This window comes from Sebastes umbrosus, chromosome 14 (genome assembly GCF_015220745.1).
Source record: "Sebastes umbrosus isolate fSebUmb1 chromosome 14, fSebUmb1.pri, whole genome shotgun sequence".
Taxonomy (NCBI): Eukaryota; Metazoa; Chordata; class Actinopteri; order Perciformes; family Sebastidae; genus Sebastes; species Sebastes umbrosus.
The window spans coordinates 23968648-23995278 of record NC_051282.1 but is presented as its reverse complement, the minus strand read 5'-3'; the positions used below and the strand labels follow the sequence as shown (position 1 = coordinate 23995278).

Below are 26631 nucleotides of genomic sequence, written 5' to 3'. Positions count from 1 at the left end.
TTTTTAAATGTTTTTAAGGCTCCAGGTGGACATTTGTTGTTGGTACAAGATAGTTTTAATGCACCTTTTCTGTTTGGACACAAGGGGGCGCTCTTCTCCCAGTATATGTGTGTTGGGGGGAAACATGCACAGACACAATAGCAGAAGGGAAATAAACCACTTATATTTCTAAATTGCATGTTTTGAGATGTCACTTTTCCTTCTTCCACCTTTTCCATTCATATGCATGTTTCACTTTAGATAGTTTAATTGCATATAAAGTGAGGCCACATGTTCTAATGTCTAAAATGGAATTATGATTGACTATAATCTTCATTTGTCTTTGTCCTTTTTGATCATATTTCACCAGAAACATGAAGCATATAATAAAACATGTACGTCATTTCCCCATGTGGAGAATCTTTTCACGTATCCACATGCAACCTTTTTAAAGTCTAACCAGAATCAGAATCGTGTTTATTGCCAGGTGTAAGAGGTATACACTAGGAATTTGCTTTGGTTTTGTTGGTGCAAGTAAACAGTATAATAACAAAAGAATAGATAAAAACGTTAGAATAAAATAAGAATAGAATAACAAAATTGAAATTCTAGCAATATACAAAATAAGCTATAAATAAAAATAAACATGATATAAACAGATAGTGCATATCCGTCTATAACCTTGAACACAAATGCAAAAGATCATCCTCATCCGAGTTATCAATAGGCTGCATCATCGCTCATCTTCCACCTCATCATCTTCATCATCTTCCCTCCCTCCCTCCTTGTCTGTCTGTCTGTCCGTCCATCTCCTCCCTCTGCGCCTTTTTACGCACGAAACGGAGCCGGAGCGCACACACGAAGCTGGCTGCAGAAAACGGAGGAGAGACAATAGAGACAGTAGTTTTTTGGCTCCTCATCATCATCATCATCATCATCATGGTCTTTGGATTTTTACCGTAGAGCAACATGCACGCTGGACTGTGAGATAAAACAGGTGAACTGATCTTGTCGTTCAGTTTTTCTGACCCAAAGTTTCTCCAGGTTTTAATGTTGCCAACCGAGATTACAGGAGGAGTGTGTTTCACCTCAAGGTAGGAACTCAAAGAACAGGTTGTCAGTGATTTCACAAATAATGTTGCATGAGTTGATCTCTTTATTCCTGCAACATTATTTTGTGTTAAATGCTCATACAGTGCTTATGTCTTTATTTCTATACCTAATCCATACCTAAAATTCCCATTTTCTGTTAAACTCATCTTCTTTCACTCTTAAAGAATAAGTCATTTCTCCATCACACACAGTGACCTTTTCTATCTGATGAATTATGATCTTTGATTCGGTTTGTTTTATCCAAACAAACAGAAGAGAACTGATTTTATTTCCGGTTCAGTCAGATAGATGTGTGTTGCTTTGGATATTATTTGATGCTTATCGTGGATAATATTTCACCGAGATTTCAGGAGGAGTGTGTTTCACCTCAAGGTAGGAACTCAAGAACAGGTTGTCAGTGATTTCCCAAATAATGTTGCATGAGTTTATTCCTGCAACATTATTTTGTGTTTTTTTTTTTTAAATGCTCAGGTAAAAATAGATGAAGTCACAGTGACACAGTGAGTTTCTATATCTGATGAATTATGATCTTTGATTGGGTTTGTTTTATCCAAACAAACAGAAGAGAACTGATTTTATTACATGTTAGATAGATGTGTTGCTTTGGAGATTATTTGATGCTTATCGTGGATCATATTTCATTATGACATTATAGTTTACAGATGTTATTTATGAGTGATCACATCCAGTTATTGGACCAAAACAGACGCATCAACTTTGTCTTTTTACTGTCCATTTTAAAACTCTTTACAGATTTCCTAAGTTTGTTTTGATATTAATTTCTGAGCACAAAAAGGTTGGTTATTATCTTCAAAACCGAAAAAATATTCTCACTTTTTTTTTTTTTTATCACATCCAGTTATTGGACCAAAACAGACGCATCAACTTTTGTCTTTTTACTTTTCATATATAAATTTCTCCAGGTTTTAATGTTGCAAACCGAGATTACAGGAACTCAAAGAACAGGTTGTCAGTGATTTCCCAAATAATGTTGCATGAGTTAATCTCTTTATGTCTGCAACATTATTTTGTGTGTGTTTTTTTTTTAAATGCTCAGGTAAAAATAGATGAAGTCACAGTGACCTTTTTTTTTTTTTTGTCACTTTTAGTCTTTATTGCTTTTATGCATACAGAAATAAAACACAAATATAACAACGAAACTTGCAACAGTGCAGCGAGGGGTTCAGTTTACAATTGATGATGCAGTACACATACAGGGTTATTTTTTTATTAAAACATTTTCCAATAACTTACAGTATTGTCAATACAATTATACATTATGCTTATGTCTTTATTTCTACACCTAATCCATTTTTTTCCCATTTTCTGTTAAACTCATGTTCTTTCACTCTTAGAGTATAAGTCATTTTCTCCATCACACACAGTGACCTTTTCTATATCTGATGAATTATGATCTTTTGATTTGGTTTGTTTTATCCAAACAAACAGAAGAGAACTGGTTTTATTACAGGTTGGGTTTCAGTCAGATAGATGTGTTGCTTTGGAGATTATTTGATGCTTATCGTGGATAATATTGCATTATCACATTATAGTTTACAGCTGTTTTTATGAGTGATCACATCCAGTTATTGGACCAAAACAGACGCATCAACTTTGTCTTTTTACTTTTCATATCAGGAGGGTAATACTGTCCATTTCAACAGTTTTTTTAAAAACTCATTACTTGTTTCGATATTAATTTCTGAGCACAAAAAGGTTGGTTATTACCTTCAAAACCGAGAAAATATTCCCACTGTTTCTTTGAATGTCAGTCTTTGGCATCCACTTTACAGAACAATTTATTGATCTTATTGATCCTCATATGATGTGACAATTATATTATAGCTCCAGGTGAAATCTTTTTCAACATTTATATAATATAATCATTATCAGTGTCAGGCTGTAATTATCACAAATAATGTCAGTAATGTATTCAACCCGCAATTAGGCAAAACATCAAATCAGATTATCTGAATTAACATAATTCATTTGTTTTATTTCATTAGTTCATTTTCTGTGGCGATGCGGCAATTACCCGATATTCAATAGCTTCTTCTGTTTTTATAGGATTTAAAGGGCTAAATGTCCAAACCTCACAAAAGTAATCGTATTATAAATGTTTAAATTCAATACAAATATCACAAAAAATGTATAATGCAATATCCAATTGATGGAACATAGACTATACATATTATGGTGCATCTATTAATTCTAATAAAAAAAATACCACAGAGTCTGATAAGGCCACAGCAAAACTATCCACATTAATAAAGTACCTGGAGAGAAATTAAAGACATTTTTGTCGACTTTTAAAGAGAATTTTGTGGCATCCAAAATGCCTTCAGCGTCTTTTAATGCTTCTTCTGCAATAATTCATTTAGTCACATTAATTAAATTGATGTGCAAATTAGAAACCTGAAACTAATATAATTAAATTGTTGAACGTAATTTTACAGAAAACTTTTAAACATATATATTTTCAAAATAATAATAAAAAAAAATGTTTAAAACTACAGTGGGATTATTCAATGTGAAATGTAAGATATGTAGCCTATAACGTACTTTTTTTTAGTGTTTTTACAATTTTATCTAACTTTTGTTGAATTGTCCAGTGATATTTAAAGGCTGATGATATCAGAGATTTAGGGCCCTGAAGTGTAACCTACTATTAACCAAAAAATATGTTTCCTTTTATTTAGATTTTTATTAAATAATCAGAAATGGATGTGTTGTTTTTTATATTTTGCATTTTTTTTTTTTTACCATTGTTATTTCTGTCTTTAATAACTTTAATTAAATCCAAGCTTTGTGTGTGCGAATTCGAATTCGAATTCTAGAATTCTAATTATGGATCTACATTCTGGATTAAAATGTCTCCTTAAAAAACACTTGCATATTTTCTATGTCTGCGTGCATCGGCCTACATTTTGTCCCATTATGTCCTTTATGTGCAAACGGATTTATTGCAGTGATTTTTGCTGGTATTTTAGACAGAAACGGTGCGTTTTGTGTGTGTTTGTGCAGCGATCCCACTGAGGGAAGGAGAGAAGGGATGAAAACAGAGGAGAGCCCGCAACCCTGTCAGCAGCAGCCTCCATCCTCAACGCCTTTCGGTGAGTTAGTTCACTCTGTCACACTCTGCTGCATAAAGGCCCAAACGGAATAAACTCACTATAGGAAACATTACATATTATCACCACAAAAAAAAAAGATCTGGTGATAAACTTACTATTTATGGATATTACAAAGGAAGAAATATCATAAAATAGACTATCATCATGATCAAGTTAACCTCGCTATGGACACTTTATAAATCCCCATAGGAATATTAGGAGAAAATATCCATACAATATGACGAAATCAATACTGATTACCTATATGAATCCACTATCTGGATTTCAAGGCTCGTCATAAACTTAGTATTTATGGATATTATAAAGGAATAAATATCATAAAGTAGTCTATCATCATGATCAAGTTCACTGTAGCTATTGAGTATTGACACAATATAAATCCCCGTAGGAATATTAGGAGAAAATATCCATAAAATATGACGAAATCAATACTGATTACCTAAATGAATCCACTATCAGGGCACAAATAATATGGGAATATTAGAGGGACACCATAAGAGAAATAAAATGCCTAACGTTATGTGTGTATCTCACTATATGAAACATTAAATATTATCACCACAAAAAAAATGATCTGGATATCAAGGATCGTCATAAACTTACTACTTATGGATATTATAAAGGAAGAAATATCATAAAATGGAACTATCATCATGATCAAGTTCACTGTAGTATTGGCACAATATAAATCCCCATAGGAATATTAGGAGAAAATATTCATAAAATATGACAAAATCAATACTGCTTACCTAAATTAATCCACTATCAGGGCACAAAATATTATGGGAATATTAGAGGGACACCATAGGAGAAATACAATGCCTAACATTATATTTGTATATATATATAATGAAATTAATACTTTTTCCAAGTCCAATAGTAATGACAAATAATATTTTCTAAAGGATAATAAACCACTCTAGTACACAAAAACTCGTATTTTAATGCTGTAAAGACTTTTTAAGATTTGAGATTTAAAAAAATGTACAAACAAAATTAAGGTTTCCATAACACCATAAGTGTAACACTTCTGTTTATATTTATTTATTACATCTACTTTACCTGTTTTATTTGCTTTATAACTGTGTGTGTTTTACCTGTTATATATGTTATATCTGCCTCGTTTAGTCTCGTCAAATATTTGTTTTAAAGCACTGACCAGAAGTGGTAACTGTGAATCTCGTTGTATTTAATACAATGACAATAAAGCTTTCTATTCTATTCTATAAACTTTTTGCCTTTAGTGAGTACCCGGCACAGGATGGATTACTGTGGTAATATAGTGTCTGAAGTAAGTGCCAAATGATGTAAAATAAACACATTTGAGTTGTATTATCTTATATTAGTAGTCAACTTTTCTTTATGGGGTTGTTGGTGACTTAGTGACTTGGACTCATTATAATGTTAAATATTTGAACCCTGCCTCTCTGTCCCTCTCTCTCTCTCTCTCTCTCTCTCCATCTATCCCTCCATCCAGGTCCGGAGTACAGGGGGGGTGGAGAGGTGTGCGCGGGCTGCGAGTCTCCCATCGCTGACCGCTTCCTGCTGCGCGTGAACGAGCGCTCCTGGCACGAGACCTGCGTCAAGTGCGCCGTGTGTTTGAGCGCGCTCACCGGGACCTGTTACTGCAGAGACCGACTGCTGTACTGCAAGCACGACTATGAGAAGTAAGAGCACGCACACACACACACACACACACACACACACACACACACACACACACTGGACCAGGGTTTACTGTTTGTTTTTGCTCCACTGATTGAATGGGAAAGTCAGGCAGAGTCTGTGGAAGAAGTACTCAAACCCTCTATACTTAAAGTAATAATGCAATAAAAGCAAAATACTGGCATGTTCTCAGACCAGTTAAAGGACCACATGCTAATCTACAGGTTGAGAAAACTTTCCTAGTAATCAGTAATGCATGACCTCATCATAGAGCTGAAACTAGGTTGTTCTTCAGAGTGCAGGCATTTTGGTGATGCATATTTTTATTTTCTGGGTTTTTCTCTTGTTAAAGTTGGGGCTGTGTATTGCAAGAATCTGTCGATACAATACGCATCATGATACAGGGGTTACGATTCAATATATTGCGATACTGTAAGCATGGCGATATATTGCAATTTTTTTTTATATATAGTTTAGGAAAACTGTCATAAAGAACACACCGACATGTGCATAAAACCTGAGTAAACACAGTTCATTTTTTATGCAATCATCAATCATTTATCACCGTTCCTGCAACATCCAACATCATAGCACTACTTTGACCCTCAAATTAAATAAAGTATTGACTGATATAATCTTTGCATGTAAACTATTAATTAAAAATCAGTACAGTGATACAGTATCGCAAAACATAATATCACAATACCCAATATTTTCTTACATCAAGTAAACTCTTATTCTGCAAAGACATAAGAAACTACCTCTATCTGGATAGCTGGTCAAGTTTTAGTGACAGCAATTTGATATATATTTATATTTGATAATTATTTACAAGTCTACATACTAATGTGGTTAGCTAGCTTGTGCTAGTAACACCAAGAAACTGAACCCACTAATTAGTTAAAACAGAATTTGTCTGTCAAGTAAAACTAAAAACAAAAACAAATAAAAACAGGTGCAAATACTGACGATATGGCAATGAGGAATAAGTCAGATTTTTTTAGATTTTTTTATTTCAGCATGCTGAGAGTCTCTTAAAGACTTTATATGAGATTAACTGATAAATAACCAAGTCAAAAACTTGTTAACACCCCGAACAAAAGCATAAGCCTGGAAAAATATCCAGAGAAAACACACCTCTTTTATACAATTCACATTCTAGTACATTCTTCAGGCTGAAACAGCTGCTTTTACCAAACAAGTAGAGCATCATTTGACAGTTCCTGAGCATATTAATGTAAGAAAGGTTAAGTATTACAAATGATCCTTACACGAGTTAGTAATATTGCACAAGTCTGATAAAAAAAACAACATAAATTTCACTAAAAACATGAATGCATCTTTAACAACTTAAGACAGACGTCTAGCTAGAAATTATAAAGTAGGCAATATGAGTGTTCTGCTGACATTGTAAGGAAATGCTACCAAGCTATATCTAACAAAAATTACTTTGTATTGTAAATTTCATGTTCAACCGACAACTCCGGCATTACAACAGACACAGAGCGGCTGTGTAGAAAAGCTTCATAGATTCATTTAACCTATCTGTGCCTGAAGCTGAAGTGTTCTCGGGGCTTGCCTATAAAGCACAAATGAGAAGAAAATTTCACATTCGGCGAAACCGTTTGGCTGAAAAGTGAGTTTTTCTTATCATACTATATCTAGTCTTTGGGCACATGATACTGTTTTTGCAATAGATTCTATTATATTTTAGGAACAAAACAGCAGTCCCATGTGCCCAAATACTACTATCTCAGAAACTACAAGGAGCACAATCAAGTATATAAGTATATCTGAACTCTACTTTGTGACATTTGCAAAGAGATGCGCCCTCTCAGTGTATGTGCCCTCTCAAGCTATGATGTTGGATGTTAAAGGGACTGCAATAAATGCAAATGCAGATCCCACTGTTCTGATTGCATTGCAATTAAAAGTGTTTTTTTTTTTTAACTTACTTTATACAATGACAGTTTTTCTAAAATTTGATTTTAAAAATCGCAATATATCGCCTTGTTTAAAGTGTCGCAATATATCGCATCGTTATCCTCGTATCGTGATACGTATCGTATCAGCACATTCTTACCAATACACAGCAATGATATGCAGTATGAAACAAACATTTCATATAGAAAATATATAATAAACACAATGTTAGCCTTTTTCCAAATTTAAAAAAAAAATCTTTACTATTAATAAAAGTGTGATTTTTGTTGTGAATGTACTGTTAGATACTTGCCCAAAGCATGTCCATACCAAATTTCAAGACTTTTGAAAAATCAGAACAAATGTTGTGGCATTTTTCCTCATCATACTAAATAAAGTCTTTGGGCACAAATTAAATGTAGTCAATTGTAGTCCACATAAATTCAAAAGATACTGAATATGTAAGGTATGAAAAGCGTCTCTTTTTAAAAAAAAATGTAATCTTCCATTTCATTTAAATTGTACCAACACAAAACATCAAAATGCCTATTAATTAATTTATTATTTATTTATTTATTATATAATAATTCATGAATTATTATTATTTATTTATTATTAAATTAGAAAGTATGGTACAGATATAGCTTCGCGTTGTGTAACACATTGATATAGAATATATGGTGCTGACAGACGGTGTGTAAAATGTTTCATCCATCTGTGAGGCCACTTGAGGGGATTTGAGGGACTATTAAGGTTTCAAATGATTAACTGGAGCTTCTTGGCACGTAACAGAGTTCTTATATGAAGAAACTTATGAGCCCCTTTTTCCCCAGCTAAGAGTTGTGGTAATTATTTAATGACATTTATTTGTAGTTGACTGTTGCAGATCATAGAGTTATAATTATGGATCTGGATTTATAGTGTTTATATCCACAATCTCCTTTGAATGAACAACACTTAATACTGCTGTTTCATGCTCCACAGTAATGCAATGCACACTGTCTGGACATACTGCAATGATAATACTTGCTTTGTAAAATGTAAAATATCCTGTTTTTTGTTTCATGATTCAACTTTTGAGGCCATACCATGCGTGTGTGTGTTTGGGTTGTTTGGTGTGTGTTGCGGTCAGTGGGTGTGCCAGCGGTGGGAGCTCCAGGGGTAGACAGCTGAAGGACGAGCCCAAGGCTTGTTATCATTGTTTTGAAAAGTGTCAGACGGCATCCAGCAGCACCGACTCTCCCACTGTACCTGACATCTGGAGGAGAGAGAGAGAGAGAGAGAGAGAGAGAGAGAGGAACTGACTGGTGGAAGTCTCATTGTGTGACGTTTATCTGGAAACGTGGAGCTCATCATAGATAGTCTTCAATTTTCAGTGATGGAATGAAAAAGCGTATTTGCTCCCCTCGTGTAATGGCTGTAATTGTGGATCCAGATTAATAGTCGGCGGCTCATTCACTGTGGTGTTGATTTAGCCCCCTATACATTGCATATGGATGGTTGCCTTGTTGTGCGAGTCGGTGCCAGACTTGGCACGCAGCGCTGCCCGTGACCTTCAGCGGATCAGCAACAATGTCTCCTTGTTTTCCCTGCAGTCTGTCCATCAGCGCCTTACACTACCACCCCTCCCATCTGGAGCAGGTGTGTGCATTGTAACAGATAATAGATGCCAAAGAATTTGTGCTTAAAATGTTTGAGGTAATTCATAAAATTATTAGGGGATGCTTGTTTTTATTTTAACCCACTACTTGGTTCCATTTAAGTTCCAGGTAGGGCTGAAGAAACAAAGGTTACGATTCAATATATTGCGATGTATTGCGATACAATATATTGCGATTTTTAAAAATCTAATTTTAGGAAATCTGTCAGAATATAAAGAACAAACCACCATATGGAATCTGAGTAAAAGAGAGTTTACTTTTTTTATGCAATCAGAACAGTAAGATCTATATTTGCATTTATCACCGACCGTCCCTTTAACATCCAACATCACAGCACTACTTTGAGAGGGTGCATATGTTTGCAAATAGTATAAAAAGTATTTACTGAGTTCTTCTTTGCATGTTCACTATTAATCAAAAATCTATACAGTATCACAATACATAATATCGCAATATTCAATATTTTCTATATTTTCTTACACCCTTGTTCCAGGTGGTTGAAAGAAGCCGGATGTGTATAGGCTACACATTATGTGTGGATGAGTCAAAGTCAAAGCGTTTATTGTCATGTGCACAGTTAAAACAAGTTTCCCTGAACAATGAAATTGTTCCTTTGCCTTCCACTCTGAGTGCCGTTTATAAGGAAACACAAAGTATAAGAAATAAATACAAGATAATAGATACAGAAAGAAAGGACACTATGTGCAATATACAATAAAAAATAGAGCAGAATGTATAATGTACAATAATAGAACAATAGAACAGTATCTGTGCAAAATGAGATGTATACATGCGTGGTAATAAGACGACATCTTGCAGGCTTTTCTTGCTCATACTGGGCGACTTTCCATCTCTGGCTTGTCAAAATATTTTTTAATTCATCCTTCGCTTTGATTACATCACCCGGCCGGCACACAGGCAGAACTCTCCTCCCCTGCATATAAGCTAAAAGGCACACTTTACAGCAAAGAAAATGTTGACATCTAGTTATATATGATTTTTTTTTAATAATTAATTATAATTATTCTGCTGAGGTGGAAAAAATAAAAGCCTGCTATCAATTCAAATGAGAAGACAAATCTAATTTTGAAATGTGACCCATCCCCCGCCCTGATTCATTTGGGCTAAACCGCCTTCCAGGCAAAAGTTTATTCAACATTTGCATGTTTAATGCTTTCAAAGGATGTTTTCCTTCAAAATTATTCTGAATTGATCACTGTGTTGCTCTACATAACGGTGCTTTTTAGGGTGAAACACATAATCCTAATCCAAATATTCATGCACTATACTGTTTATTGCAGTGTGCTGCACGGATGACGTATTTTTGTAAGCCAACCAGGAAGTTAGCATCACCCTGGTTCCCTCGACAAAAAGCTGGTGGGATTTTTCCATTTGGTTTTTATAGTTTATGATATATATACGTTTTGTTCAGCAAGATAATCCCCAAAAATGAACCCCACTTTTATGATTATTTACTGTAAGTGTGAATGCAATTGGCAGAAGTAAAAAGCTAACGTTAGGCTATAAACAAACTACACCACAGTCACATGACTTCACGTCACCACCAATAAACTCAGTTGTCATACACCGTTCGTAGCTATACCTACGAAAATTAGTGCACTATAGTTCATGTATATATATCCCACAAAATAAATTCCTGTGCAATTCACGTAATTATGAACCAGGAAGTATAAAGAGTGACAAACGCCTCGTAGGGAGGACGTTGAGGTGGATGGGTGGGTCAAAAAATACCAGACTTTCACCCAGGAGACCGCTGTTCGTGTCCCGTGTGAAACTAGAAGTCAACGTTGATTTATTTGTCAGCTAACTTCTGTACTTCTGCCACTTCCGGAGTTATTTTAAGCCAAACCATGATCTTTTCCTAAACCTAACTAAGTAGTTTTATTGCCTAAACCTAAGGACATTGTTTCCTGTGGAGACGGAAGTTTATTTTGAAAAGACTGCATGCATGTAACGAGCGGGAATTGACACGTGTTGCTGGACATTCGTAGGAAATCTAACAAAAAAGGAGGAATAACTTTTTCTAAAGAACATACGAACCATTGCGTGAGGATACGTTGGTAAGCTAAAGGCGGACGAATCGGCGTCATGACGTTTAGTAGTCTCATTTAGCCACTTGTTAGCAACCTTTTTTTACACAAACGCACATAAAATCTTCTAAATTCATTAGTGGAATATTTACTGACGTATTTTATATCGTAGAACAAAGTGTTAAAATCTCTTCAGCTTATGTTAACCACAGACCTTATTTCAGGCATAAAATTAAAAACCCATTGACTTCCAGACGAGGGAACCGGAAATGCTAAAATGCTATTTAATTTCCAGGTTTTAGGACTTATTCCTGCAGCACTCTATAACTATATAGAATATAGGTTCAGTTGTGAGTCACATTCAAGTTCAGTCCCTGAAACTTCTTGTAATAAATTAGTGCTCACCCTCCTGCCACTCCTTATCTATGTAATAAAACAGGAGGTATGCCTCCAGTTTAGAGATTCCCTCGTCTCAATCTGTTATGGAAATGAGGGGATTTAGACACAATAAACTCAAGTGCATCTTGCAGATTTTTTTTTTGGTGGATTTATTTTTGTTTTGAAACCTCAAGAAATTCTCTGGAAATCCCTCTTGTTATGGACCAGATGTTCAACACGAGGCTTCGGAGTAATTTTGTGGCAAGGCTTCCCTCCATACTCTATAATACCCACCATCATGGATGTTTTTATGCACTGCATGGTGCAATGCATCATTTGAACCAGCAAGATGGGAAGAAAAACTTGGATGGAACATTTACTATATCAGAAACAGGAAGTCTGAGTAGTAATGATACTATACTGATACTATACTGATACTATACTATGATTTTTTACCTCTTTTTTTTCTACATACTATACTATGACTTTTTTTTACATACTATACTATGACCTTTTTCAAGATACTATAGTATGACTTTTTTTGGACATACAATACTATGAATTTATTTTAACTATACTGATTTTTTTTCCGATATACTATACAATTACTTTTTTCAACATACTATGCTATAACTTTTTTACGACTTTTTCTTCGACATACTTCGACATACTAACATAGTAACATTTTCCCAAAGATCTAAAGGAAATTTGGTCTCAAAGTGTATGTTAATTGTGTTTATTATAAGTAAAAACATTTTGAATTAAAGTTACCGAAAGATTAAATATCATTCTGATTGAAAAATAATACGATGAAACCACCTGAAATAGCAGACAGACATGCATGAATATTGTCTACCGTCTTCAGTATCCTTTTTCACAGTCATCGTCTTTGACATTATGGTTCCTTGCCAAACCGAGCAGTATAAGGCCAGTGTTCCCTGGTCAATAGTGCTGAGACAGACTGGAGGGTAGTCTGGCTGCTCGGAGCCTGCGAGCTCCCTTGTAAGCCCCATAAAGGCGGCTTCAGCCCTGTGAAAAAACAGGTCACCGGGGTGGATATTCACTAAACCTCGGGGTTTAATACCTCACTCTGTGGGGTGGAGGCCACTGAGACTACATCTAGGTCTACAAACCCTGCGTTTGCAGACAGAGAGAGGGAGACCCCGCCGCCACCGTTATGGAATCTCCCTCTGCTGACCAGGTAGCTATATGTGAGTCTAACACTGACGGCCTGACAGTATCCTCTCAAGTTACGCTGCATTTTATGTGAGTGAACTTGTGAGTCTGAGGATGGAAACAGCATCTTCTACCACCTCCAAACCCCCACCCTCAGCCACCGTTTCCCTCCCTGTCTCTCTATCCGTTACCTCGTTCATCACTGTCTGCTTTGTAATAATATTTCTCTATTCCAAACCTCATTTCCTTCTCGTTGAGATTGATGGCAGCGATGACACCAAACAGTTTATCTCCCCGTTTATCCCTTGTTTTCTCTTAATCGCCTCCCCTCCCTCAGCGGCTCTTTGTGTCTCGGGATGGGGACGAGGAGGAGGAGGCGGCGGGGAGGCTGATTGGGTACGGTGCTAATTACCCAGCATTCTGTGGCTGTCCTGCGATGACAGGCCTGACACTGTCGGGCTGCAGGGAAATACTGTTAGACAGAATTATGCAATGACACGTCAGGAGGACAACAAGCCCGTATCCCCATCAGCTAACACCTCAACTCTGGTTAATGAGTCATATTAATGAGTAACTTTTAATATATTAAAGGTGCTATTGCTATTCTCCCTCCACTGTTCCATTGAATTTACTTCACAACAAGTCGTTGCCAGGCACTTACCGTCAATCTCAGCCATTTATCCGTTTTTCAACACTAACTGACGACCCAGAGATGCCACCTGACACCAACGTTGTTTTACTATTGACCCACAAGCCGTGTTGGAAGTGGGAACCAAACGTCAGATATCTTCCACAGAGATAAACAAAACATTCACTTTAGACACGTCAAGATTTTTTAAATGATTAATTCACAATCACAATATTTCTTTTTAGGAAGAGCCATACTTTTATTCGGCACCTTTCTTAAAGCTCTCTAGATGTATTATTATTTTTTTTTATATATTTGTCTATATAAAAATGTTATCAATAAGACCTTTAAGTCTGAATATGGAAACAATCACGGTTTTAAAAGGTCTGTTCAACAAAATAAACAAATATTTCTAGTTGTATCAAATCATGCAGATAGTTTTGGTTTTATCAGATTTTGAGATATTTGCCTCTAAAATTGGAGAGAGATTTAAAAATGGCATTACATTATTAAAAAAGTAAAGTATTACTGTTCAGGAGAAAATGTCATGTTAAGGGTGGCAGCAGAATTTATTTATTTTTTTAGATCCTTTTTCTTTTTTAAGTATGACTATTGAAGTATCTTCGTAAGCCATTTTGACTCCCAACTTCTGCATAATGATAAAACTTTTTCTTAAATTCTTAATGTTTTTTATATAAGGGCAGGGGAATATGAGGATATATATCGTCCAAACGATATAAAAATGTCTATCGTATATATATTTTTCTTAATTGTTTGTAGGGTGATATAGGCTAGGCCTGTATTTATTAATTTTTTCTCTATAATTTCACTTAAAATGGTTATGTTTGTATTGCGCTCAAGTTCATTTAATTTGTCAAGTATGTAATTCACACAGGAGTATACGAAAACAGGCTTTACGATGAGGTTATTTTATATAGACTATTTTTTTATTGAATTACCAGAAAACATGCTATATCATGATATATATATATATATATATATATATCTATACAGTATATATATCGTTACCGAAATGACCTGTATCAGCATAGAAGATTTTGGCCATATTGCCTTATTTCATATGCATGTATATGTGCAAATAAATAAATAAAATAAATCTCAGAAAATCTCGAAACCTGGACAAATGAAACCAAATCTATCTGCATTGCTAGAAATCATTAGAGGCAAGTGAGATAGAAATATTTGTTTTTTTCTGCAAGTGGAAGGAAAGTTTGTGGTTCAGTGTTGGTGAATCATGGCTGCACTGACTTACAGGACTGTACTGTATACATTAGAGCTGCAACAATTAATCCATTATTTGTCCACTATTAAATAATTCGCCAGCTATTTTGACAATCGATTAATCGTTTTGAGTAATTTTTTTAAGAAAAAAAAGTCAAACTTCTCTGACTCCAGCTTCTTAAATGTGAATATTTTCTGGTTTCTTTACTCCTCTATGACAGTAAACTGAATATCTTTGAGTTGTGGACAAAACAAGACATTTGAGGACGTCATCTTGGGCTTTGGGAAACACTGATCGACATTTTTCACCTTTTTTTAGGCCAAACAACTAATCGATTAATCAAGAAAATAATCAACAGATTAATCAACAATGAAAATAGACTAGTTAGTTGCAGCCCTAGTATGTTTAAATCCCAGTGAGAGGCGACACGTGATACATGCATGTGGTTCTGAAACACTTCTCTCTTACCCAGGAGAACTAAACCTGCAGCTCAACAGTTGATGGTTGGAGGTGTGCCTGAGGAAAAGAAAGTGGGGATGGGGGAGTTTTTGTGTTTTGAACAGTAAGATTTGATGGTATAAATGAAAGAACATCAGGGAGAAATCTCGATGATGGAGAGAGGGTTAGAACTGGGATAAAGAAGGTAAAGACGAGGTGTCTGAGATTTTTAGGAAGATTTTTGTCTGGGTGCATGTGTGTGTATGTGTGTGAGGAGGGGGGGGTGATATTGCCACTGTTTTTGCATAATGTGAGATGAGACCCCATCATCTTTCCTCCCCCACAACAATTTTATAACAGACAGCTAATAAATGTTTCATGGCAGAACAAGCTGCTCGCCTTGGCTTTATTAAATCTGAGATAATAAAAGCAGAGAGGGAGAGGAAAAAAAAAAAAAAAAGAGAGAGAGAATAGGGGGTCGCACCGGAGAGGGAGAGATAGGGAGATCGGCGTAGACTTTTCTCAAATCGACCGGCTGTATCTCCTGTTTCTGGGGCAACGGGTCCCGCTGTCCCCCGCCGCCCCCCCTCCCCGCTGCTTCCCACTCCGCCAGAGACAGACAGGAAATGAGAAACGGGCAGACAGGATATTGCGTTCTGGTGGCCTGGGGATTAACTGTTTTATCTAAACTAACACACACACACACACACACGCCCACTCACGCACACAAACACACATCTATGTCCTCGCACATAGCGTTCATTCTTGGTAGCATCAGGTGTAGCTCGCACACACACACCCATAGACACGCAGACCGTGCACGTCATGCAGGTTTCTCTGTTGCTACTTTACTCAGGTACATTACATTAGGTCTTGAATATTATAGTCTGCTCTCATGTAGAGCTGCTCTTATTACCAGTGTGAGCGATTTTGAGACATGTAACTGTATAACTGTGAGATTGGCGTGCAGAAATGCCTTTTAAAGATGAATTCCATACACTGCCGGCCTTCGTGGGCATTAGATATCAACTATTACATCGCTTTTTACACATTTTGAAGAGCATTGAGCAAGAGGACTACTTATGATGTTACTTTATTGATGCGTGGATGGTTACTGAGCTGCTCTTATTACCAGTGTGAGCGATTTGGAGATATGTTACTGTGAGATTGGCGTGCAGAAATGTCTCTAAAGATGAATTCCATACACTGCCGGCCTTTGTGGCCATTAGATAAGAACTATTACATCGCTTTTTACACATTTTGAAGAGCATTGAGCAAGAGGACTGCTCATGATGTTACTTTATTGATGCGTGGATGGATACTGAGCTGGTCTTATTACCAGTGTGAGCGATTTCGAGACATGTATGACTGTATAACTGTGCAGAAATGCCTCTAAAGATGAATTCCATACACTGCCGGCCTTCGTGGCCATGAGATAACAACTATTACAAAGCTTTTTTTTACAAATTTTGAAGAGCATTGAGCAAGAGGACTGCTTATGATGTTACTTTATTGACGTATGGATGGATACGGTGCACACATGACAGCATCTGTCAGTGTTTTATTGATGTTTGTACCCGGGCACCTTATCTTTGTTTACACAAACTGTGCATATTTGTGTTTATGTGTGTATGTGGCTGCATGTATACCCACGTATGTGTGTGTGACTGTACGATATATATATATATATATATATATATATATATATATACATGTGTGTATTTGTGTGAGTGTGAGTGAGTGAGTGGCGGCAGGGGTAGCGAGTATCGTGGGGAATGCTGGGAGATTTTAATAACACAGAAGCAGTGCAGGGAGATTTAATAAAAGGAGATGATGTGATTACTGAACCCTGGCTCTGAGCCATTTTGCTTCACAGAGCAATATCCGCTGAAAGTGCGCGCACACACATCCACACACACACACACTCACACCCTTACACACACACACACATCCTTACACACACACACACATCTAAGAAATGGATACTAAACCGAACTTAAAAGTAAGATTGTTGCATATCATTTGTTATTTTTGCATCGCCAGCATGGATCCTCGGATGCACCTTCATTTTCAGGGAACGTGTAAACACCCATTTGTGTGGTCATTGTGAACACATAACGTATATATAGTACATGAATACCTTGTTTAGAGACATAAAGCATCTTAAACTGCAGGTTATAGGAATCAAAATGAGTGCAGATCTTCAGAGTGAAGCCTTAAGCTGTCCAAGTTAAGCTCACGTACACACAACTGATCCAAACCCATAGAGGCACTCCAAACCTAGAGTTAGTATAAGCACACCCGTACCTGTATAAATATTCATAAATTATGAAAGCAAGCACAACAACTGTAATCGCTCTAAGACACATACATATTTATGGAATGATTGTGTTGCGGTCCACACAATGTCGCGCTTGTCAGAGCTCACAGGCAAAACAACGCCACATGACACAGCTTAGGGAGACGATGAGGATTCTGTTATTCTGTTTGTATGCCGAGGATCTAGAATAAAGCGAGAAGGAAAGGGCTGATTATAACCACCCAGTACCTTTTCCTGCCTCTCTGCTTTTTGATCTCATAATCAGCGAGCTTGTAATTAGTTGTGCCCCCTAACCCCTCAGAAATCCACAGCATCGAACATAAAGGTGCCCGCAGCCAAAGTTCCTGAGGTTTTTGTAGATCACAAGCTCATAAGCAGACAGTCTTCTGTCTGCACTTCTCTTCTCTGTAATTCGGTACATATCATGAATATTACACACGTCACTTCATTAAAGGAAAGCTTTCTAAATCCAAAGCAATCCAAATATCTTTTCTGATAGATTTGTTCACAGCTGGTCTTAACTCTACACCTCAGCTGTTTAAATTCTAACTTCCACTTTTTTTTTATAGCGGAAATTGAAATGCAAGAAAAAACTTTCTCTAGTCAGCTTCATGAAAATATAATTTTTTTCCTACTGATCTCTGATGCAAAATTATGCCTGCTATATTAGCGATATTCAAAATTCAAAAGTCATGGTTTTATTGTTGTTCTATAACATAATAAAAACTGGATTGTCTTAAACTCATCTTTTTTATATTTTAACCTATATAGGGCTGCAACTGACAATTATCTATAATTCTGTCAATTATTTTCTCGATTAATCGATTAGTTGTTTGTAGGGCTGTCAAAGTTAATGCGATAATAACGTGTTAATGCAATTTCGTCTTAACGCCACTAATTTCTTTAACGGATTAACTCAGCTTGCATTTTTTTTATAGGGTGTAGCGTGCTCAGTTTTAAAGCTAAAGTGAAGATACTGGTATCACATGACACTAGAAAACCTAGCTCGTCGCGAAGGAGGCTAAATAACGCTCCAAACTTACGCTAAATTTTGGCGAGGAAAAACTGGCATGACTATTTTCAAAGGGGTCCCTTGACCTCTGACCTCAAGATATGTGAATGAAAATGGGTTACCCACGAGTTTCCCCTTTACAGACATGCCCACTTTATGATAATCACATGCAGTTTCAAGTCATAGTCAAGTCAGCACACTGACACACTGACAGCTGTTGTTGTCTATTGGGCTTGACTTTGCATATTTTTATGCTAAATGCAGTACCTGTGAGGGTTTCTGGACAATATTTGTCATTGTTTTGTGTTGTTAATTGATTTCCAATTATAAATACATACATACATTTGCATAAAGCAAACATATGTGCCCATTCCCATGTTGATAAGAGTATTAAATATTTGACAAATCTCCCTTTAAGGTACATTTTGAGCAGATAACAAATTTGCGATTCATTACGATTAACTATGGACAATCATGCGCTTAATTGCGATTAAATATTTTAATCAATTGACAGCCCTAATTTAAACATATTTAGGGCTCCAACTAATGATTATTTTCATTGTTGATTAATCTGTCTATTATTTTTGCGATTAATCGATTAGTTATTTGGTCTATAAAATGTCAGAAAATGTGAAAAATGTTGATCAGTGTTTCCCAAAGCCCAAGATGACGTCCACAAATGTCTTGTTTTGTTCACAACTCAAAGATATTCAGTTTACGGTCATAGAAGAGTAAAGAAACCAGAAGATATTCACATTTAAGAAGCTGAAATCACTTTTTTTTCTTCAAAGAAATTACTCAAACTGATTAATTGATTATCAAAATAGTTGCCGATTAATTTAATAGACGCAGCTCTAATATATACAGTACAGTCCTGTCAGTCAGCGCAGCCATGATTCACCAACACTGAACCACAAACTTTCCTTCCACTTGCAGAAAAAAAACTAATATTTTCTCACTTGCCTCTAATGATTTCTTGCATTGCAGATTCTTTTGGTTTCATTTGCCCAGATTTTTAAGAATTTCTGAGATTTCTCTATTTATTTATTTGCACATATACACGCATATAAAATAGGGCGATATGGCCAAAATCTTCTTTCGTGATATAGGTCATTTCGATAACGATATATATCGTGATATAGCATGTTTTCTGATAACTGTCTATATTTTTTTATACTCCTGTGTGAATTAAATACTTGACATATGAAATGTATTTTCTCACTTTAAGAAGTGCAAAATGAACTTATCGATTAATCGTTGCAGCTCTAAACATATAATCAGCTGTAACCACAAGATATATTCAGGAACACTTGCCTGTTTGTATGATAGATGTCATAAAATGCAAAAGCGTCAATCTATTTTAATAAAATCTCTGAATAGAAGGCTTCTATATAGAAACAAACCTATAGATCCACCCAAAACATGAAAAACTGTTTAAATTTGGTGTGGAACCTAAGTACCTAACTCATGTTGCTGATCTTTAACCATCACGTGATGAAGCTCCAAGCCTGGTCAGCGCCAGTGTGAATGATACTTCTATTAGAGGGATTAGACTGATCTACTTACAGACCCCCCTCTGTGGCAGTTGCCCCAAGTTGCCTTCATTTGCCATGTTGAGTAAATTCCTGCCGTGCTGTGTACACCCCGATTAGGGAGCGTGGGACTTAAACCACCGGCATCATCAGTCTTATGTCAAGCAATCCTGTCACAATTCTGTTGTATTTAGTTCACAGTGAAAGGAAGCATTTAAGGTGTCGAAGTGGACGGAGAGGAGAGCGAGGGTGGTGATCGCTCTCCTTTGTAGAATACGTTAGATGATTATGAAGGTTTTTTGCAGACATTTTACAGTATAGGAGCAGCTCTCTAAGATGTTTCTATAAGAAAACAGCAACCTTTAGCCAAAGTCTTGCCACAATAGAGCAGTTTTATGGGACACTTGTGTGTTTGCGTTGTGATGTTAAATTAGCGACACTGTCATTTGGGGAATTTGGGGAGTGTTTGGCAGATGGATTGAGAAAGATTAGCCGTAGCAGCTGCGTTTGGGACAGAATCACAGATTAGGAGCTCTAATGTGCAGACCTGGCTCCTTCTTTACACTCCAGATTTGGGCAGCAACACCTTCCTATCACTCAGTCAGGGAGCGTCAACACTTCTGCCTTTGTCCCTTCCTCCCCCCTGGTCACTCCCCTTCTCACCCTCCCTTCCTTCTTGTCCAGGTTTTGGTGCTATTTCTGCATCCGCTGACCTTTTCTCTTTCTTACACCTCTGCTCTGACCACCTGGTAACTCTTATAATCTGGTGATCCGGCACATAGTTCGTGATTGCACCACCAGATCATGATCATGATGGTGAACGTGGGTAACTAGTCAATGTCAAGACTACTGATACTCCCTGGGTGTGTGCATGCCTGTGCGTGCGTGCGCATGCATGTGTGTGTGTGTGTGTGTGTGTGTGTGTGTGTGTGTCTATGTTTGTGTGTGTAAGTGTGTTTTAGTGTGCATAAGTGAGAGGAGAGAGATTAACCCCATGCTATCCCCAATCCCTGGTTATGAGTTTACAGCGTCTGTCTGGCCATCGCACTGTTTAAACAACAATCTAATTAATCCTGTCTTTATTAGTTTCAGTGAACTGGGGAGGCAGGCTGGGAGGGCGTGAGGGAGAACTGGGAATGCTGGCAGAAAAATACCGCTGAGGGAGGGGGGGGAGGAAACCGAGTGCGAGAGGCAGGGATTTGAGAGGAATTTAATGGCAGAGACTTAGGCCCCGTGAATAGAAATAGGGGATGTGAAGAGATGGCAAGGCAGGACAGAAATTGAAGGGTTATAACATCTCACAGGAGGAGAGACGGAGGGACAAAAGGAGGAAAGGGGTCATGGGGGGGAAAAGCAATGGACCTGAGAAAGACTCTGTATTAAGAGTTAAATAAGTACTTTAAGATTGTGGGTGGGATGTGGGTAGACTGGAGTTTACCTCATCAAACATTTAAGGATTTAAAAGGGAAACAGGCAGCTCTTATCATCAGCTAACTACTGCCACCTACTGTAACGACGGAGAAAAGAAAATATAATATATAAATGCCGACTACTGTAATTCCTCTTAGCAGATGTTCACCTTGTTGCTCTGTGAATTGGGTAATGTTTATACGACCTTTAATTAAGAGACTATGCTAATCTTCAGAATCGTTTAAGCTGAGGGTAAATGTGTCGGAGCTCCTTGACTGCGCCTCCATCTTTAATTACCTCACTTTTCTTTTTTTCTGCACTCCCATAATGCTGTGTTTTACAATTTATGTGTAGGTATCCTCCATAATTATGTGTCTTTCTGTGCCCCTCCAGGCTGTTTGTGAGGAAGTGCAGCGCCTGCCTGCAGGTGATTGGACGCTCGGAGCTGATCATGCGTGTGCTGGGCCAGGTGTACCACCTCGGCTGCTTCACCTGCTGCGAGTGTGAACGCCGGCTGCAAAGAGGTGATGAGTTTGTGCTGAAAGAGGGCCAGCTGCTCTGCCGCATGGACTACGAGAAGGAGAGGGAAATGCTGGCTGCTATTAGTCCCACACCGACTGAGTCAGGTATATTAGGTTTGTTACAAGGCTGCTTTCCCTGGAATACATTTAAATCAATTCAAAGTTTATGCATACATCTTCACACATTTATGCATTCAACATATTTTTCAGCAAAGCCAATCCAGCCCGTTCTCACACCCAGGGCGTCAAATACTGAAGCTTTGTCACGGCAGTCTGCGTTCGATACTGATGCACAAGGCACCTTTTAGCGTCGGTATGTAGACGCACCGGGAGTTCCATTATCTACAATGTAAACCCATCCGCGTCGATATTAAACGCTCAGGGAAAGTGCACCGGGAGTGTGGTGACGTAGTTTTAAGAGTGAAAGAGGCACACAGGGCGGGCAAGACGGGAGGTGGATGGGTCCAACAAACACAAGGCTTTCATCCAGGAGACCGCTGTTCACATCCTGTCCCATCAGCTGTTTGTTCGTGTCCCATGTTCACCTCTGAGTTCATTTTCACTTTACAAATGTAGTCATTTTAAGCCCAACCACTTAGTTTTTTCCTAAACCTAAACAAAGTGGTTTTGTTGCCTAAACCTAAGAAAGCGTTTTTGTTAATTCACAACATTAAGCACCTGTTTACTCCGACCGAAAAATGACGCCGAGGGGTCTGATAAAGCGTCAGAATGTGACGAGTTGGAATGAGAACGTGTTGGCCAATCTCAATCACATTGCTGCTCCACTGCAGATCAGTGAGCAGCTTTTGGATGGAAAATGGGGGTTTAAGGGTCTCAAGTTGCTCCCTTGTTCACTAGGTAGTAAATACATAGTGAGTGGGATGGCTGGTTGAGCGGGTCGTCCTTTAATGCCAAGGTTGGCAGTTCGATCCCCAGCTCCAACTGTCTGCATGTCCAAGTGTCCTTGAACGGGACACTGAACCCCAAGTTGCTCCCCAGGCGCTTCACAGCAGCTCACTGCTCCTAAGGATGGGTTAAATGCAGAGGTCAAATTTCATGTATGTATGTACCTGTATGTATATGACAAATCTAATAAAGTTAACGTTTTTGATTTATTGATTGCTGTCGGGATGTATAGAGAATAGAGACTACCAACCCTAGCTTTAAGGATGAATGAAAATGTACCTTCTCCTATACCGGGCTGTTCTGACTGTTTTCATGTCTGCTTACCTTGCTCAGTGAAAAGTGAGGATGAGGAAGGTGGAGGAGGCTCCGGCGGGGGGAAAGGTGGTGACGACAGCAAGGAGCATAAGCGCTCAAAACGACCACGCACCATCTTGACCACGCAGCAGCGCCGGGCCTTCAAGGCCTCCTTCGAAGTATCTGCTAAGCCTTGCCGCAAGGTGGGTGGACCAGCTTGTTTTATCAATGGAAATGTGCGCCAGAAAATACTCCCTTGCCTTGCAAATTTTATCATCTGTATAGCAGTTCACCTCAACTTGCACTTGAAGCTGTTAAGTTTGTTAAACTCTAATCTGCAGGTGAGAGAGACACTGGCTGCTGAGACTGGGCTGACGGTGCGCGTTGTGCAGGTGTGGTTTCAAAACCAGAGAGCCAAGGTTAGACTTTATGCATTTCCTGAGGACACGTTCTGTCTTAACACAAAGAGAACATTCACACAGTGTGTTTTTTATGCCTCAGATGAAAAAGATAGCTCGCAGACAGCAGCAACAGCAGCAGCAGCAGCAGGAACAAGAGCAGCTGGGAGGCACCAGGAGAGGGCCGAGTAGAGGAGGCCGCCAGAGCAATGACGACAGCGAGGGTAAGAGCTTAACGTGCCAACGCAGGATCAAGACGAATAGAAGAATAAACACTAAAGGGATTCTCATCTCTACACAGATGGCTCTAGTACCCACGGCATGGATGGGATGCTGGGATATCCCTCTCTGCCACGTCAGCAGCTACTTGCTCTGGACCCCAATATCTACGGTGGAGAGCCATTTAGACATGGCCTCACACCGCCTCAGCTGAACAGCGAGCAGCTCCACTCCTATGGTAAGACGGGAGGTCAAAGCTGCATATTCAAAACAAACCATCCCCTCAAAATGAAAATGTTTTCGTTATTTCCCCCTCATGACAGTCAAAACCACAAGTCAAGGTCATGGGGCCATTCAGCGAGTTAGTCTCAGTAGTTACAGTAAATATCAGCCTTCTTCCAAACCACTGAGTTTAATGGAGCCTTATACGCTATAGTTGCACTGCACAATACTGTATATTCTTCAATATTTTCTTAGATTCGAGATGCCCAAACTTTTTCTCTTGGAGGGCCAAAACTGGAGCTTAATGGTGGGCCACGGGCCAAAAGCACAACCTATTGTATTTTATTGTTAAACTGCAAAATGGTACTAGAATCCCAAGTTCCTCTAATTGAATGCTCTTTTAGCTTTTCCATAGTAAACCCCTTAAAACCCTGAAAGCTGAATACAATTGGGCTCATTTCCAGTCACATCCAATTTATGCATTTCCAAGACTGTTCAGGGACGCCAGCATGCAGAAATATTCAAACACATCGAAAATAACACATTTATACTGCATTCAAAATACTGCATGTTTTTGCCCCAAACTGCATGTGATTATCATAAAGTGGGCATGCCTGTAAAGGGAGACTCGTGGGTACCCGTAGAACCCATTTTCATTCACATAACTTGAGGTCAAAGGTCAAGGGACCCCTTTGAAAATGGCCATGCCAGTTTTTCCTCACCAAAATTTAGCCTAATTTTGGAGTGTTATTCAATCTCCTTCCCGACAAGCTAACATGACATGGTGTGTTGGACGAGGGAAGACTGAAGGGACATGGCGGTGATCAACCTTAATTTATTAAGGCATCATGAACGCTCAGGTTCAGGCAGGATCGCAAAATAATTGTTAGACATGTGTATAAAATAAACATATGTATAACAAGAGATGAATGCATACGAACTTGTCAAAATTACAATCCAAACATTCGTCAAATTGCATTGAAGTCTTTGGGATCTTCGGCTTTCTTTCCCCCAAAGAGGGGCGCTACCTTGACTTTTTGCGAAGTACCCTTATGTGCCGGTCTGATGTTTACACACCTGTTATAAAATCTGAAACAGTTCCACTTCAGCTGTGCACACTCTTTTGTTCACCGCAGACTCAGAGACGGTGTTCCACGACCTGGACAGCGACGGAAGCCTCGGTCACCTTGGAGACTGCCTCTTGGCAACGGGGGACGGCAGTCTCCTGCCAGGGCGAGTGGGAAATCCCATCGACCGTCTCTACTCCATGCAGAACTCCTACTTCACCTCCTGACCCTTATAAACTCTCACCCTTTCCCCACTCCTGTTCCACCTTTTCACCTCAGAGATGCAGCTAATGGAGTCTGTCCATCAACATGCCGGTGGGACCACTCTCCATGAAACAGCCTACACCCAAACACACTCCTGAGCTTTTATCACGGGCCGTCACAAAGCCAGGCATATAGTCATAATATCACTTTTCAGCAGATTAGCGACACGTTCCAACCATCTTTCCTTGATAAGAATCACATGCTGGAAATACAGACACTGTAAATGTCTCCAAGATATGTAAAAAAAAAAAAGACCTCAATTTCTCCTGTTGTATTTATGTAAAACATTTCATGGCACTTTCCAACACAAAAAACAAAAACGAAAGACACTTATCAAACATATTAATATGTATATCACGATTTACAGATGATAATTGGTTGTTGAAAGTGAATTCATCAATCGAGTTACATGTATTAGGAGTCTTGGCAGGCCTTACGAGCAGCTGGGGGTCCAAATTAAATTAGTATATTGCATAACTTTTTTTTTTTTTGGACAGGACTAGTGATTAGTTATCGTGCGTGAAAGACTGCAGCGTATACAATACTGTATATGGATTGGAGTACAATTTTGCTCTCAGGTTAGTGTGTATGTTTATGTAACCTGAGGTATAACTCAGGATATTGTGCTGGATAGGATTACAATTTAACTTGCCCGGTGACTTCGAGGACACAGATCGCAAAGAGGAAGAAACTCTCCATGTGAATTTCAAACTACATTCTTAGTTTTTGATAATGCATGACAGGAATAATATGGACCAAAAAGAAAAAAAATCACTTTTGTTTTAGCATTTAGACAACACTACAGGGTCATTTGAGGAGCCTTATGCGGAAACAGGGTTGTATAAGTGATTATATCTTTAGCTTTCCCTTCTTTTATAATGTTATCATTAAGAAGCAGTGCAGTAAATAAAAACCAATAGATCTATAATGCCCAAAAGTTAGGAAACTGGGCACATGATGATGTGCTCTTAATGTAAATGTGAGTATGACTGTGATGTTGTAGTCAATTTCTGTAATTTCTTTCTCAAACATCTCAAATTAGATGTTGTTAGGTAGATATTTTGTACCTTCCTCTGT

General features: G+C 38.0%; 1 protein-coding gene across 3 annotated transcripts; it reads left to right on the top strand.

Annotated features, from left to right (window-relative positions):
- Window positions 1-799: 799 nt before the first annotated feature.
- lmx1al (LIM homeobox transcription factor 1, alpha-like) lies at window positions 800-25984 on the top strand. 3 transcript variants are annotated; one of them, XM_037793294.1, is made up of 9 exons: window positions 800-1073; window positions 4117-4205; window positions 5704-5893; window positions 22057-22289; window positions 23424-23587; window positions 23726-23803; window positions 23886-24006; window positions 24084-24239; window positions 25360-25984. In XM_037793294.1, the coding sequence occupies exons 1-9, from the start codon at window positions 1030-1032 to the stop codon at window positions 25515-25517; spliced, it is 1233 nt and encodes a 410-aa protein (XP_037649222.1). In that variant the 5' UTR covers window positions 800-1029; the 3' UTR covers window positions 25518-25984. The 3 variants fall into 3 exon arrangements, with proteins under 3 accessions (XP_037649222.1, XP_037649223.1, XP_037649224.1); XM_037793295.1 differs by having other exon boundaries at window positions 802-976; XM_037793296.1 differs by lacking the exon at window positions 800-1073 and adding an exon at window positions 1113-1464.
- Window positions 25985-26631: the final 647 nt, after the last annotated feature.